Source organism: Chroicocephalus ridibundus, chromosome 11 (assembly GCF_963924245.1).
Source record: "Chroicocephalus ridibundus chromosome 11, bChrRid1.1, whole genome shotgun sequence".
NCBI classification, from domain to species: domain Eukaryota; kingdom Metazoa; phylum Chordata; class Aves; order Charadriiformes; family Laridae; genus Chroicocephalus; species Chroicocephalus ridibundus.
In genome coordinates, this window is record NC_086294.1 from 13321635 (window position 1) to 13335842 (window position 14208).

Here is a 14208-nt window from a genome sequence, read left to right on the forward strand (position 1 = left end):
TGTATAGTCTTTTAGATTTAATGAAGATCTAGAGAACTCTTGTTATTAAAGACTCAGTTGCTCTGTGATAGAGGAAATGATCATTCCAAGGTTCTGATAATTGGCTGAAGCCAGAAATTTACTTCTAGCTGCTCTAAATACTATTTTCAAGTTCCTATCTCGAGCATGTGTGTGGTGCTCGTTGTCTGATCTTCTCAGGTGCCATCAGAATCCTCCCACTGAGTTTTTTTTTCATGTTTCTCTTTTTTTTTTTTTTTTTTTTTAGGATCCTCTAGATGTTATTGGAATGTGACTACAGAATAAAATGCACTTTTCTAACAACTTGTTTGTGGACATTTAATCAGACTTTGATTTCTGGAAATGCTACAACATGGCTTCTTCAGGGAATGAGATAGCACAATGGACTCACAGGCAAGGTGGCAGGATTGGAGAGCTGGTGGAGCCCATCGTCTCGCCTGAAAACGGTAATCGTCTTTCGCCGGTGAAGTCGATGGGCGGTGTAGACCATCTCCTGCACCTGCCTGGGAGAGCAGACTCTGCTTATAGCTCTTTCTCAGGGGGATCAAATGTTCCAGAGTATCCCACCCCTTTGTGCTATGGTGAAAACTACTGTTTGCCTCCAGAGCAGGTGTCGTACATGGACTCAGAATACGTAAGAGGTATTTATAATCCCAGTGCAGCAAACTCTGACCTCAGGTGCCTGCACCTGTACAAGGCACCAGACCTGAGCATCCATAGTAACTCTCACAGCTCCAGCCTCGCTGAACGCTGTGGAAGCACTCCTACCCGAGGGACTTCGAATCAGGGACCGCTGCCTCTGGCTGCACCCCCACCTTCTCCTCCCACCAGACTCGATAGCTATAAAGTCACTAGACACCTTGAAAACTCAAGAGGGAGACACAACTCTGGCAGTCACAGTGAGCGTAGTGTGCAGCCAGGTCCTGGCATGCAGGACAGTCAGCCAGCGGACAGGGATGTACCATGGAGGCAACATAGGGATGAGATGACTGAGCAAGATATAGTGGCTGCTCGGAGAAAGACTCTGGAAAACAAGGGTCTGTCTTCTTCTGATTCTACAAATGAGGTATTTATATCAAAAATTCAGGGGTTAAAGACGGAGGAAAATGGAGAGTGGAGCCCTTCCCAACAACTTATAAAGAGAAACAATCCACACGTTTTTAGCAGGCCTTCTTCATTCATTTTTCAAGAATATTTAAAGACTGACTCTTTGGCAAATGTCCCTAAAATACTTTCTGCTTATAATTCAGTTCCTGCTTACAAAATTCCTGAAGAGATGAGCTCCAAGTCCTGTCGCCCAGTGCGTACCAGCCCCAGCACAGTTAATGATACACAAGAAGACGAACAGCATCCCTGCAGCATACGTAAGCCAGCTTTCAGAGACGCAGATCTGGAAAGCGTGGTGCCGGAGCCCAGCCACCGAAAAGGATCCTTGCCCTGCGCTCAGTGCCCAATCCCTGCTGAGGTGTGTTCAGACTTGGATCAAGATGTGTTTGAGGACAGTTGTGATATAAAATATATGGACAATGTTCTTCTAATTAAAAACGCTTCCAGGAAGCTGACCAGTTGTACAGATGAAAATCAGTGCTGTGACTCTGAAGGAAAAATTGGGAGCGATGTTAAGGAACCGCTCCATAATCAGCAAGCCAAAATGCAGCGATCGTCACTGTCCTGCAGCCGCGGCACCACAGAAGCAGAGCACCCTCACTGTGAGGGGTCAGATCAGGGAAACAAGCAATGCTATGACAATACTAACCAAATGTCTTATTTCAGACCAAAGGAAGATTCCACGTCGTGGTTTTTACATGAAGTCAAGAAAGAAAAACAGGCTACCAACAGCAGCGCTGACCTTAGTGTGCGTCTAGAACAAGAGGAACCTCCTGTTCCTTATCAGAAACGCCAACCTGAATTTCAAAAACAGCTCTTAAGACAGCTTCAGGATGATCCTGCTGGTGAACAAATAACCAGGCAGACGACTCCCATGCTTTACTATCTTTCTGGGGGGAAAACAACCAACATCCTCCACCACAACAAGCTCACCCGGTGTCAGGAGGACTCGAGGAGTTCACCAAAGGCATTTCCAGCAAGCAGCTACTCTGCTTCAGCGCGGTGTCTAGAGATCCAAAGGGAAAGCAGTCAGCTTCAAAGGACCAGCCACCACCTTCCATACAGTGCTGACGATCTCCTGCTTGAGACTGAAGACCTCATTCTTGGGAGTCCTGCTTCATCCGTGGAGGAGAGTTTCAAGAATGACTATAGAGAGAAACTTAAAGTGGCTCAGAAAAAGGTTCTGAGAGAAACTTCCTTTAAAAGAAAAGACTTACAGATGAGTTTGCCCGTTAGACTGAGACAGAAACCCTCTAAAAGGCCTTCAATTGAACACCTTAGGTCTTTCTCTTTATCCAGTGCAAGTGAGGATGCCAATCCTGTTCCTTGTTCCCCTTCTCACCTAGAATCCCTGGAAAGTTTCAATAGAGATGAAGAAATCAAGAGGCCACAAACAGGTCGAATAGGGGGAAGGAAAAGGGTAACCAAAGAGCAAAAGAAACTGTGTTACTCTGAACCTGAGAAACTCGATCAGCTGGCAGATAAGGAAGTATCATGGAATCAAGTCGGGGATGAAATCACTGAGCAAGATACAGTGGCAGCTAGGAAAAAGACTCTGGAGAACAGAGGGAGGGCACTTTCCAGTTCAAGTATCTCCAGGACAGAGCTGAAACAAATCCAGCATACTGCACTTATGGAATACATGGAGCGAAAGATTAATCAAAGGCCAGGTAGTTCCCAGCACCTCCCACTGCATAAGCCACCCCTGCAGAAGAGGCTGTCGCATCCCAAATGGCCTCCCGGCAAGGTTTCCAATCCAAACGGGAGCAGGAAGGTGCAAAACACTGAGGTTTTCTGCCAAGTTATCTCTAAAGAAAAATCATCAGATGTTTCTCCTCCTTTGGCTTTTGCTCCCCCCCCGAGCGTGAGCAGTGGGGGCGATCCCAGCCCTGCTGGTGGAGCAGCCGCCTCTGAGCACGACCTGTCTCCTAGCGCAGCAGACGGGAGCTGCAGCAGCAAGTGTGCCTCAGCCGAAAGCCTCCCGCCGGCGGGCGATCCCGCATCGGGGAGAGCTCGCGAGGGGTCAAAATCGACTCCTCCTTCCACACAGGTAAGGAAGATGCTAAGTTAGTGATTAGTGTTTGAGTCCAAGTTACGACTATCTACCTGTTTTAGAGAACTGTGGGACTATACCCATGGAAAACTGCTGAACATCACAAATTAGGGATTAAGACTTGATTTATTATTAATTATTTTTTTTAGCGTGCATTAGAGAGATGATGGATGTGGAGGAGAAGCCACGTTTGCTCAATCCAGAGGAAATGCTGTGTAGCTGTTGGAAAGCAAAACGCATGCTCTGCTTTCCAGTGTGCAGGAGAAATAATACAGGGGGATTTGGGGAGAAGTGCTACCAATTTTAACACATTAAATACTTATGGTTAATAGCGACCATTCATTATTCTTGAAAGTATTTTGTAAGAAAGTGTTGCAGCCAAACGAGGCGTTCTTTAATGTGAAAAGTGATAGGAGAACTGCATACGGATGGGAACTTCACGGCAGCCGCCTGAGAAGGGTGCGTGGGCTGGGCGAGTTCCCTGTTACCGCTCAGCAGGGCACGGGGACGGGCAGGAAGGAAGAGGAGCGTCTGCTTCAAGGGACACGCTGTGCGAGTGCCGGGGGCTCCGCTCGAGGGTGGGCCAACACCGGGCGCCAGAGGGTCCCCTGCGGAGCCGCTGAGGGGTGTGCGCGGGGTCTGGCACGCGGGAGATGCATTTGCAGAGAACACGTGCTGTACGCAGGATGCTCGCATTTCGCATTTCTTGTTGTTAAGAAGAATAAAGAAGATGAAAGGGTCAGAAAACAAATAATCTAATATGCTATTAAAATTACCCAACTGAAGAGGCTGACAGACTTCCAGCCATGCTGCCTACTTTCTGAATTGTAAGAGTCAGTGAGAGTATATATTGTGTTGCCAGCTGTTCTTTGGTTTTCTGGGACAAAGAGACGGACGTTACCTAGGAAGAGTGTAATAGCAACTTCATTAATAAAAAGAGATAGATAAACTCAAAAATAAAAACCTTGGTGTAGCTACTCGGAGATCTACTGTTGGCTTCCATTTTGGGGGATAACAAACGGGAGTAGAATGAAACCTAGCCTGAAAATGCTGGTTGTCCCAGTGTGCTGTTTTCATTTCCAGGAGCCTTACGGAAGCAGCGGTGGTGAGGCGGCACCGGCTCGGCGTTGTGAGAGCTGTCTCGGCTCCCCCAGGTAAGGCTGCGCCCAGGGTAGAGCCTGTGTCTGAGATGTGTGATCTCCAGCGGCAGCCACGTCCGTCTGCGTCTGTCCTTGTGTCTCGGGATCCTTTGCCCAGACGGGAATACTCATCCACTACGCTATTTTTTAATTTTTTTTTTTCATTTTGGGACAGTCTTTAAAATAATTTCTAGGGTGTGGAGCAAAAGTGGAAATGCAGAGTGAACCTGAGCCGCTCTCCCCGCGGCAGCCGTGCTCCTTCACATCTCTGAGATTGCAGCTCCCTCATCTGAGCTCCGGCAAAAATGGCATCTGCAACAGCTCGGGTGTCCCCAGTCTCAAAAAATACACCTGCTCGCAGAGTGGTGTGATAGGGGCTTTTGGTGTGTTTTCCTTTTAAAGGAAAAAACATACTGTGCCATTTACGCATAGCTAACAAGGAAGTTTGTACGTTAACTCTCCATATTTGTTTTTCTTCTTTGAGGAGCATCAGGGGAGAAAAAGATCTGAACTTTGTCTCGCCAAGGTGGTGACGCTGACACTTGTATAGTAATAAAATTCCCACTGCTTCAGACATGCAAAACGCTCCCAGTGGTTTCTGGAGGCTTGATTATATTAGGAAAAAAATATGTATTTATACTAAGATTTTGAAGTTTTTTCTCAGATTTCCTGGTTTAGCTAAGAGGTTTAGCGGGTCAGCATGAGTGTCACTGGAAGTTCTGGACAGAACAGTAACATCAGAAACATAATTGATCATAGCTCTGTAATATATTCTAAGTAATGAAAAGATGAGAAATCCAGAACTGGTTTAATTAGTAATTAATTTAGATGATAATCTTTGGGAAATAGCTGTAAGTACAGGTTTCATTCTGTTACAGCTGTATCTCATTTTTCTCTGTTTTCCTCCACCAGAAAGTGCTGTTGAGCCGTGGCTCAACAACTAGACTGGGCGTGTTTGCAGTGTTAATTACTCAAATAAAAGTTCCAGCTGGGACCAGCAGGAAGAGCAAGCTGTGATCGTTACCTACCCCAATGGTGTCTGGGGGTTAGTGAAAAAAATCCTTGAGGACATTCTTATGCATATTTTGCATCCATCTGATTGCACAATACAATTTAGAGGTAGTTTCCCCTGATATTACCCATTTTCTGTGGTAACTGCTGCAGATGGCTGGTTTAGCCCACAAGCTGGTCCTACCCGCTGCCGTTGCAATGGGGCCTGAGAATGAGTAAGAATAAGGCCCAGCCATGTTTGTGGTGATTTTCTTAGGTGTCTTTGTGGCTCTTCTTTTCATCGTCAATCACTCCACAAACACTTATCAATCCATGATCGCAATATTGTATCATCATCACATTGATTTATATGTCACAGTACAGCATCGCATTGCGATGTGGTGGTGTTTGCAGGGGGTATTTCTAGCACGTTTTTGATGGAAAGGCTTTTCCAGTGTTAATGGCATCACTAAATCATCAGAACTAGGCGGTTCAAGTTAAGCTCAAATGAGTTTTTTATTTTTAACTGCAGTGAAAATGTGCACATAATAGATATCTCTAAGTGACATTGTTAGTCATTATCTAGTACGAACTATGATTAAATTTCCCTTTGCCAAGCTGACTTCATTTTTTGATGAGAAGCTAAAATGACTGCGTTAAAGCTGCAGAGTAGAGCTGGAAGAAGGGAAACTGTGAGAGACGATGAAATAGCAAGACTTTCCTTGCTGAGCCACAGCGCCCCTCGGTTTGGCCACGTGAGAAGCTTGTGCCGGGTGAGCCCCGCTGGGCTGCGGACCATCCGCACTCTGCATCCACGTCTGCCTCGGGAAACCTGCCCAGACAAGCAACGGCTGGAGATAGTGTGTGGCTCGTGGCGTTAAATATAATAGTCCAAGCATGTGGAAGCTCTCCTAGCACAACAGTCTGCTGGTATTTTCTTGAATCTAGAAACTATTCTCTGTGTGCGTGTGTGTCTATCTCCACTGGGGGAGCAGCAGTCTTCGCTGTTAGGCACTAACTCTCTTCATGGCTCTCCACTGCCCCGGTCTCTGTCAGGGAAAGAAAATTCCTACCTTCATGTATGGCTTAGGAAAGACACCATCCATAGAGATGGGCTTAACGAGTACCTTTAGGGGCAGGAAGGAGCGATTGCTGCCATCGCCTTTATATGCGACCTTAGAGAAAAAGCCAGGCAACGGTGGACAGAACCTGTCTGCCTGTTTTGAGGGAGAAAATTTTTGCTTTGCGCCTACAACTTTGAAGCTTGTATGTAGAGTTAACGTAGTTAAATCGGGCCTTATAGATGTTCCTTCCATCTAATCCCTCTAGCTTTCCTCTCTACTGTCCCCTCATAATCCTTTTAGGTTATGAAAAATTCTGCTAGAGGAAGAAATAGGTTTAATACAATAGTATTTAAATACACAGATGCACTGGCTGTTTTCACAAGCAGTTCCATGGATGTATATGTGCACGTCAGTGATTGCAGAAGATGGTCTACGTGTGCTCCAGTCATCTTGTGTTCAACAGTGCCCCTATATCCTTGCAAGTTCCGGTCCAAAGTGTATTTTTAAATTACATACATCTACTTATTCTGTCATCATGAATATAATTATTTAATGCCTTGCAGACAGTAGCTTTTTATATCGGAAGTGTCATGTCAGAAAACTCGAAGCACTGAGTCAGACGTGCATTGGCTAACTCAAGAGTAGTAGTTTGATCTCAAAATGGTTAACTGAAAGGATTTAGTAAAACTTTTACTTAAGTCTAAGGGCCTTTTCAAAATGGAAGCCTCAGATGAAGTGTTTCCTCTGTGGTGGCATTCAGTTCTTAAGAGGAGGAAGCACTAGCTGTGGTCTCTAAGAAGGACTGAGAATTGATGCACAGGAGACAGTGATGGCGTAAACCAGTTCTCACTCTTGGGCTGAAATGTTCTTGCTATAGAAATAAGAAGGTGTAAGGAACAAGTCAGTAAAGATTTGCCCTCTTGCAATACAGTCAGTGTGTTACGAGAGGGCTGGTGGAGGGAATCGCAAAGTGCCTGTGGCGGCCCGGTGGTGCCAGGTGTGGCCTCAGAAAGGTCTCGGCAAGCCCTGGTCCCTGCAAGTGCCTCGTCCTGCCAGCAGCTGCTCGCCATAGCCGGTGGGATGCTGCGTGCTTTTCATCCAGTTGCCAAACGGCATCGGTGTGACATTTAGGGCACTTTTTACCATGGGTTTATTTCAGAAAACATGTATGTTGGTCATAATTAGACAAAGAAGTTTAATAGGGGTTCAAACAATCCGGTGCAGCGAGACATTTTACATACTCCCTTTTTTCCCCAAGCACAATTAATAGCTATTATGGAATATTAATTTAGAAACCTTTAATAAAAAGAGAAAGCTGGAAAGATAGTGACAATTACCTGCAGCTGCTTAAACAGTCTGCAAAAATATTTATTGTAGAGGAAGTGTCTGAAATCAAAGGAAGTGTGTTCTTTCTTATAGTTTCTGTGATCCTGAGAAAGATGGATGTGAGGATCATGAATGTAAAGACAGTGCCATAACTGGATGTGCGTGTTGTCAGGATATGAAGGGGCTGACTCCTGAAACTTCTATTCCTGTCCTGAGAAGCGGAGGCGAGGAAGATGCTCAGGTGGAGGAGGAATGCAGCACTACATCTCTGAATGGCAACGCGTTAATAAATCCAGAGCAGCAGCCTGCAGCTCCTCCGGAGCAAGTACTGCCCTGCCACATAGCGTTACCTCAGCCTCACCCGGCAGACAAAGATACAGCCAAGGGTTTAGTTGCAAAGGAGACATCCGTGCACGATAGCCAAGATGACATTCTCCCCAAGACAGAGACAGATCTGCCCCAAAGGAGACTGCAGTCTCCTGAGGACCAGCGCTACGAAGAACTTGCTATGGAGATCGTTGCCAAAGACCGTTCTCTGGTTGATATTCTCATGCCTCATCCTGTTAGAAAAACTGCTTTGGACCTGATGGAGGGTCTGTTCCCTGTTAACGTTTCTATGCTGGATAAATCACACCGAAAAAAGGGAGACGTACGGTATGTGCAGCAGAATAAGTAAGTAGACAGAAACAATTATCTAGTATTTTAAACTATTTTAGCGTAGAAATACCATGTATGTACTACTAGTAAGATGATGAGCATATTTTTTTTTTAATATTTATTTAACTAGCAAAATATTTTAGCTTTCTGATTTACATAGCAAGAAATATCTGAGGCTATGGGCATATGATAGAAGAAATGTGGTTTGAAGATACCTTATTAAAAGGGACTGTGACAAACCTGGGCTGCAAATCTTTTGCTCTCTATCTTTAAAAAAAAATAGAAAAAAATGCTGCTGTGAGAAATGAGGAGAGTAATTCTGAAGTCAGGAGGGATAAAACCATGAACACAATGTTTGAGAACAAAACTCAGCTTGCTACAGGTATTTATTTTCTGTTCCAGTAGCAGGAAAAGCAGTAAAGATGCAACAGAAGAATGTCCTGAATCTGAACGCTATGCCAAGCGAAGGAGCGAAGATCCTACCTCTAAGGGAAATCAAGTCCTGAACAGGAGCAGAGACGGCACAAATGACCTAGATGACATCACGTCTAAGAAAGTGGGTAGATGAACATCAGAGGAACTAGAGTTTCTTCACCACAGCAAAGAAGTTATTACTGTGGATATTTTTATTCATTACTTGTATCCCAATAATAATGTTTCACAGATAACTTTGAGTCCATTTTTGCTTATAGGTGAAGTCCTGGCAAATTGGCATACTGATCATAAATGGTGGTATTTAAATCCTGCCTGCTTTGATTCAGATCTCTCCTCCCACATACTTTTCTCTTCAGCAGGTCCTCAGGGATAGGTTGGATCTGGAATGAGCATGCAGAGTTGGCTATACGTTCCCGTGCCAGGCCAGCTCCTGTGCAGTAGCTGACTCACAGTTTAGCACTCAAATCTGGTCTCAAAATCTGTAAAATTCATTATAACTGGCAGCCTAAATAAGAAATATTTTTTACTCTTGAGAGAATTGGCAGCAGTTTCTGCGCACTACAGTGCCCTGTTAATTTCCATACACGCAGGGAATAGAGGTAGCCTGGACATAGCTGGACCGCGATAGAAACACGGCAGCTTGGAAGGGCGAGATGTAGAAGAATTAGATACCTTTTTTTTTTTTTTTTCCTGTAGGAACCTGGCCATGTCCCAGCCCAGGTAATGACAATCTGCCTTCCTGAAGCTCCTCCTGCTGGGCACACGGTGATGGTTTTGGTACCCGCTGTCTGGCTGCCGCTCCTGATTTACAAAAAAGCTGATAGGGATCTTCTCCCACCTTCTCTTGGGGCCTTTTTCCATGTCAGCATTTCCATAACAAACAGCCGCCTCTGCTTCGCTGCACAGGCACCATGGCTTGCTTGAATCAGCCATGGAATGGACTTCTTCTGTGAATATCATAAACGAAATTGCAGTCAGTTCTCGTAAAGCTTGGTAATAGAGCTGTGACTTCATGCTCATGTCTTAGAGCGTAACCATGTGTAATCATGTTGTAATCTTTATTGCAGTTCACTTCTGACTGATTGGAAGCTCTCTCTGAGCTAGGGATTATATCACTAGTTAAGGCGATTACCAGTAATTTGCTTTTCAGAGTTTGAGAATTAAGTACAGCTTAGAAAATTTTTCCTTTTTTTTCTTTCCTAGAGCTTAAAATTATTTTAAAACGGCAAAATTTGGCAAAGACAATGTGAGGAAAATCCATTCTCTAGAAATGATATGGATTCTCTTTGGCCATAACAGCTTCTATGATTTTTTTTTTTTTTTTTTTTTTTTTTTTACCCTTTGCAGCTGGAACTCATCTCCAGCCTCCGGTCAAAGCTGCGGACGCTGTGGGAGGAAAGGGAGCTCGTCCTCTCTGAAGCCAGGGAGTGTGCGGAGCAGGGCGAGGAGCTGGAGGCGACGGTGCGGGAGCTCTGCAAGCCCAACGAGTTCGAGCGCTACATGATGTTCATCGGGGACCTGGAGAAGGTTGTGAGCCTCTTACTCTGCCTGTCCAGCCGCCTTGCCCGAGTCCAAAACGCCATGAGGAGGATTGATGGCAATACAGATGCTGAAGAGAAGGTGAGGGACAAACGAGCAGGGTATTTAATTTGGTTTGTTCACTTCTCTTCAGGTGGGGCTGTGCTCACCTCGTTTGTCTGACAGCTCTAAAATGAAAGTTGTAAATTATACAGGAATCCCAGCCAGATTCCGAGGGCTTTTTGTTGGTTTGTTTTTTTTTTTTTCCCCACAGTAATTACTGCCTGTGATATTGTATTTCACTTAATGGGCTTGTCTTAACTACAGCAAGCAGGAAGAAGATGTGGTCGCAACTTGAGACAAAATTCCCTGTAGTTTAACTCAACTAGCCAGTTTTGCTGGAAAGTGAGGAATTGTCTCACGTCACCAGGAAATCTTTTCAAGTCTGATATACGCTTTTTTGCTAGAGAAGACAAGCCAAATTTATCCCAGGAATGATGCTTTCCCGCTGTCCTTATTGCTTTTAGGCATGTTTTTATCAATACAATACCTGCTGTTATCTCTCATTTGGAAGTTAGAAAAGCAGAGAGTTAGAAAAGCTGGGGTTTCCTGGAGCTGTGCTGCTTCTGACCTGTAGCTCTAGAGGTTTATCGTTGTTTACGTGCAGAAAGGCACTAAAAGAGTCCTGCCATGCAGTGTGATATGGAGGATCAGGATCTACCCGCTCCAAAATGTCAGTCGTGTTAACATGAATAATTTGGGGCAGTATCTCATGCTGACTTTGGCCAACAGACTTGGTGGTTGGCGGGGGGTAGAGAGGGCTGCTGTTTCTTTAGTGATACATTTATAGTCTTCATAGTAAATACATTAAAATCTTCTATTCAAGATTTGGAAAACATGCTCAATAAAGACTTGGTTACATGCCAGCATTTTTACAACTATCTTCCAGTGGCTGCAATTGCCCCTGTGTTAGCAAAACCAGTGGTCTTGATCGTTGACTCCGTTTTTAGGGTGTCGATGGTGACCATCGCTCTGAGGTACACTTACAGAAAATCTGTGAAGAACAGTAGAGCTGAAAGAGAATTAGCTAAAATATCAAAGGTATTAAAATCCTGTAGAACAGGCAAGGCTTGATTCTTGTGGATTTGATAAAAAGAAACCTTCAATGAACAGCTACTGTCTCCATCAAAGTTATTTTATTGCATGTACCTTTTAATAGAAGTTACACTATCTTTTTAATATGACATTGTCACTCTGGCCACACGCAACTCACAAAATACAAAGATATGTGCATTAAAGAGCTTCTAATTGAAAGAAGATTGATACAGGAGAGTCTAAAATTAACAGAATGTTAAGTAGATTGAATTTTTTCCTGAGGGCAGCATGGAAGAAGAGAGCCTTGATGGGTTTTACTGGGTGCCTTTACCTTACAAGCCACAAGAATGAGTAATTCAATCAAGAAAAAACTCATGTGGAACACAAAGCCCACAAGAGGAAGTAATTAAACTAAATCGACTGTGGCTTCCAAATGAAGATCTAGAGTCTGCCAGGAATTATGAGTTTTCATAGTGTGCTGCTTTGTTTTTTCATCCTATTAGCAATCACTGAACGAACGGCACAAGCTCTTGTCTAGACAGCGGGAAGACGCAAAAGACCTGAAAGAGAATCTAGACCGCAGGGAGAGAGTGGTCTCTGGCATCCTTGCCAAATACCTGACTGACCAGCAGCTCCAGGACTACCGGCGCTTTGTTCAACTCAAGACCTCCTTGCTGATTGAACAGAAGGACCTTGAAGAGCAGATTAAATTTTTGGAAGAACAATTAGGAAGTCTTGAGAAAAGCATCCCCCTCTAATACCCACCAACCGCCCATTCGTTTTGACACATCGTAATTTGTGATGTTTCCCTGGAAATCCCCAGGTGCTCGGATTGGTGAATTCTTGCAATCCTGTTAGTGCCACGCTATCGACAAGTGCTTAGATGCTCTGGGCACACGCTGGACTTTCCTTCCCCTTTGGACAGCCCAACTGACAACATCTCTCATATGTAGCAAACTGCATTTTGGAAATGACTGATAGGATGTGTTGCTCCTATTAACTTGGCGCATATTTCCCTTTCTTGTTGTCTGTCCATCTGTTTCCAGATTGACATAATCTCAATAAAAGAACCATACAAATATTTTCCTCTTGTGGGTGGGTTGAGTGTTTGAAATGAAAAATGATGTGGGTGTTCAAATTTGAATTGGAGATTGCACAAAGCCATAGGAAATGTTATGGACCATTTCAGCGAAACTCCTCGTTTGTACTGTTTATATGTATGACACAGTAAAAATACACTGTAATGGAAGAAAATAATTATTTCCTTTCTTGGCAGTTGCCATCCATGAGTCTTTCCTGGCTCTGCATAATCCCGGCAGGCTGTTCAGTAGCAAGTTTTAGGAGGTCAGAAAAAAGAATGGTCCTTGTTGACATGAAAAAGAGCCGATCGTTGACGGAGGCAGCTTGAATGAGCACTTTTGGGAATGATAAACTCTGAAACCTGTTCCTGCACAGTCATTTGCAAAGTCCTTGCTATGCTTTCAAAGTGCTTATTTTTCAAGCAGCACCTTCAGGGGTTTGTTTTTTAGGTAGTTTTCAATTGTTGGCGTGCACAAGGAGGTGCTCAGCGTGAGGGGAAGCTCTGCGGCAGCACGAGGCAGGTAGGACGAGTGGAGGAAATTATTCAGTTTCAATGAGGCTTTATATAAATCCCTTGGCAAAAAATCTTTTAAACTAATGTTGTGTGTTGAGTCAAGCCAGTAACGTTGCTGTATTTAAAATTTGAGTGTGTTTTGTTTGTTTAATTATTCAGTGAGAGGAATATTCCATCTGGGCTACTTACCTAGACCATGAGTAAGGCGGCTCCTGATTGAACTCAGGTTTCTTCCATAGGCAAAAGAGATGTTCGTTGTTTATGATGTTGGGCTTCACCAAGAAATGTTTCACTAGTGGTGTGTGTCCTGACTACAGTGAGTACCGTCACCACTGAGAGACCATCACTGTCCTGTTTCTGAGGCATCTTCTCCTTTGGGATTGCGTGAGCTTTCAATAAACACAGAGCCACGCAACATGGTGACTCCGTATGGGTTTAGATTGATGAGTTGGGTTCGTTTTACCTCGCATCACATTCTTCATCTGAGTTTACCCACTGGGCAACATGGATGAACTGATCAATAAATGGCAGCGTAGGAAAAGGAGACCACTGTAGGCGTTCTGCGTGAGTGATGTTTGTTACGGATAACGTGCCAACAGTCCTGCCTGCTGAAAGAGGCACCAAAGAGGGTACAACGCGCTGCACTTGCCCCTGAGCAAATTGAGAAGCGGCCTGGGAGTTACCAGACAGCGCAGTAAAGCACAAAGGGCTTGCCAGGCTCCAAGGGTGTCGTCAGAATAAACAAGTGTATCATCAGGTGCTGTCCAGACTCCAACAAAGCAGCATTGTTCTGTTCTAAGTTTGCATATTTATGCAGAAGTGCCCGTATCTATAGCCCTGCCCACATTTCAAGAGAAACATGCTGAGTAAGGCTGCCAAGACTTGGCACCAGAAGTCAGTTTTAGGATGTGTACCAACTATCAGTAAAGGTATTTGCAATAAAGCGTGCAAGTGGATGGTAGATAGCAAAGAGTAGTTTTGGGAATATTAACATTTTGTTCCAGTGATCTGAACAAAATAGATTGTGCTTAATGCTGAAAACACGCTTTCACTTGGACACAAGCAACTGCAGGAGTGCAGGGACCAAGGTGCCCTGTGTTCTGTGGTTATTGCCTTAACATGTGGGGGAAAATGGCCAGACTTTGTAGTTCCTGTGAGCAGATCTGCTCAGTGGTTCTCAAAAGGCTTTTCATATGTAAATCTGAAAGCTGC

General features: G+C 44.4%; 1 protein-coding gene across 7 annotated transcripts in view; it reads left to right on the plus strand.

The window, feature by feature from the left end:
- The window catches only part of SHROOM1 (shroom family member 1), a 40384-nt gene extending 27707 nt beyond the window's left edge, over positions 1-12677 (plus strand). For 4 of the 7 annotated variants that reach the window (XM_063349311.1, XM_063349310.1, XM_063349313.1 and 1 more), the window contains 6 exons: positions 266-3175; positions 4262-4332; positions 7791-8369; positions 8757-8910; positions 10137-10409; positions 11906-12677. In XM_063349311.1, coding sequence (XP_063205381.1) covers positions 371-3175; positions 4262-4332; positions 7791-8369; positions 8757-8910; positions 10137-10409; positions 11906-12160 — 4137 coding nt within the window. In that variant the 5' untranslated portion in view covers positions 266-370 and the 3' untranslated portion in view covers positions 12161-12677. The remainder of the gene's footprint in view (positions 1-265; positions 3176-4261; positions 4333-7790; positions 8370-8756; positions 8911-10136; positions 10410-11905) is intronic. The other 3 variants (XM_063349316.1, XM_063349314.1, XM_063349315.1) reach the window with 3 other exon arrangements.
- The last annotated feature ends 1531 nt before the right edge of the window (positions 12678-14208 follow it).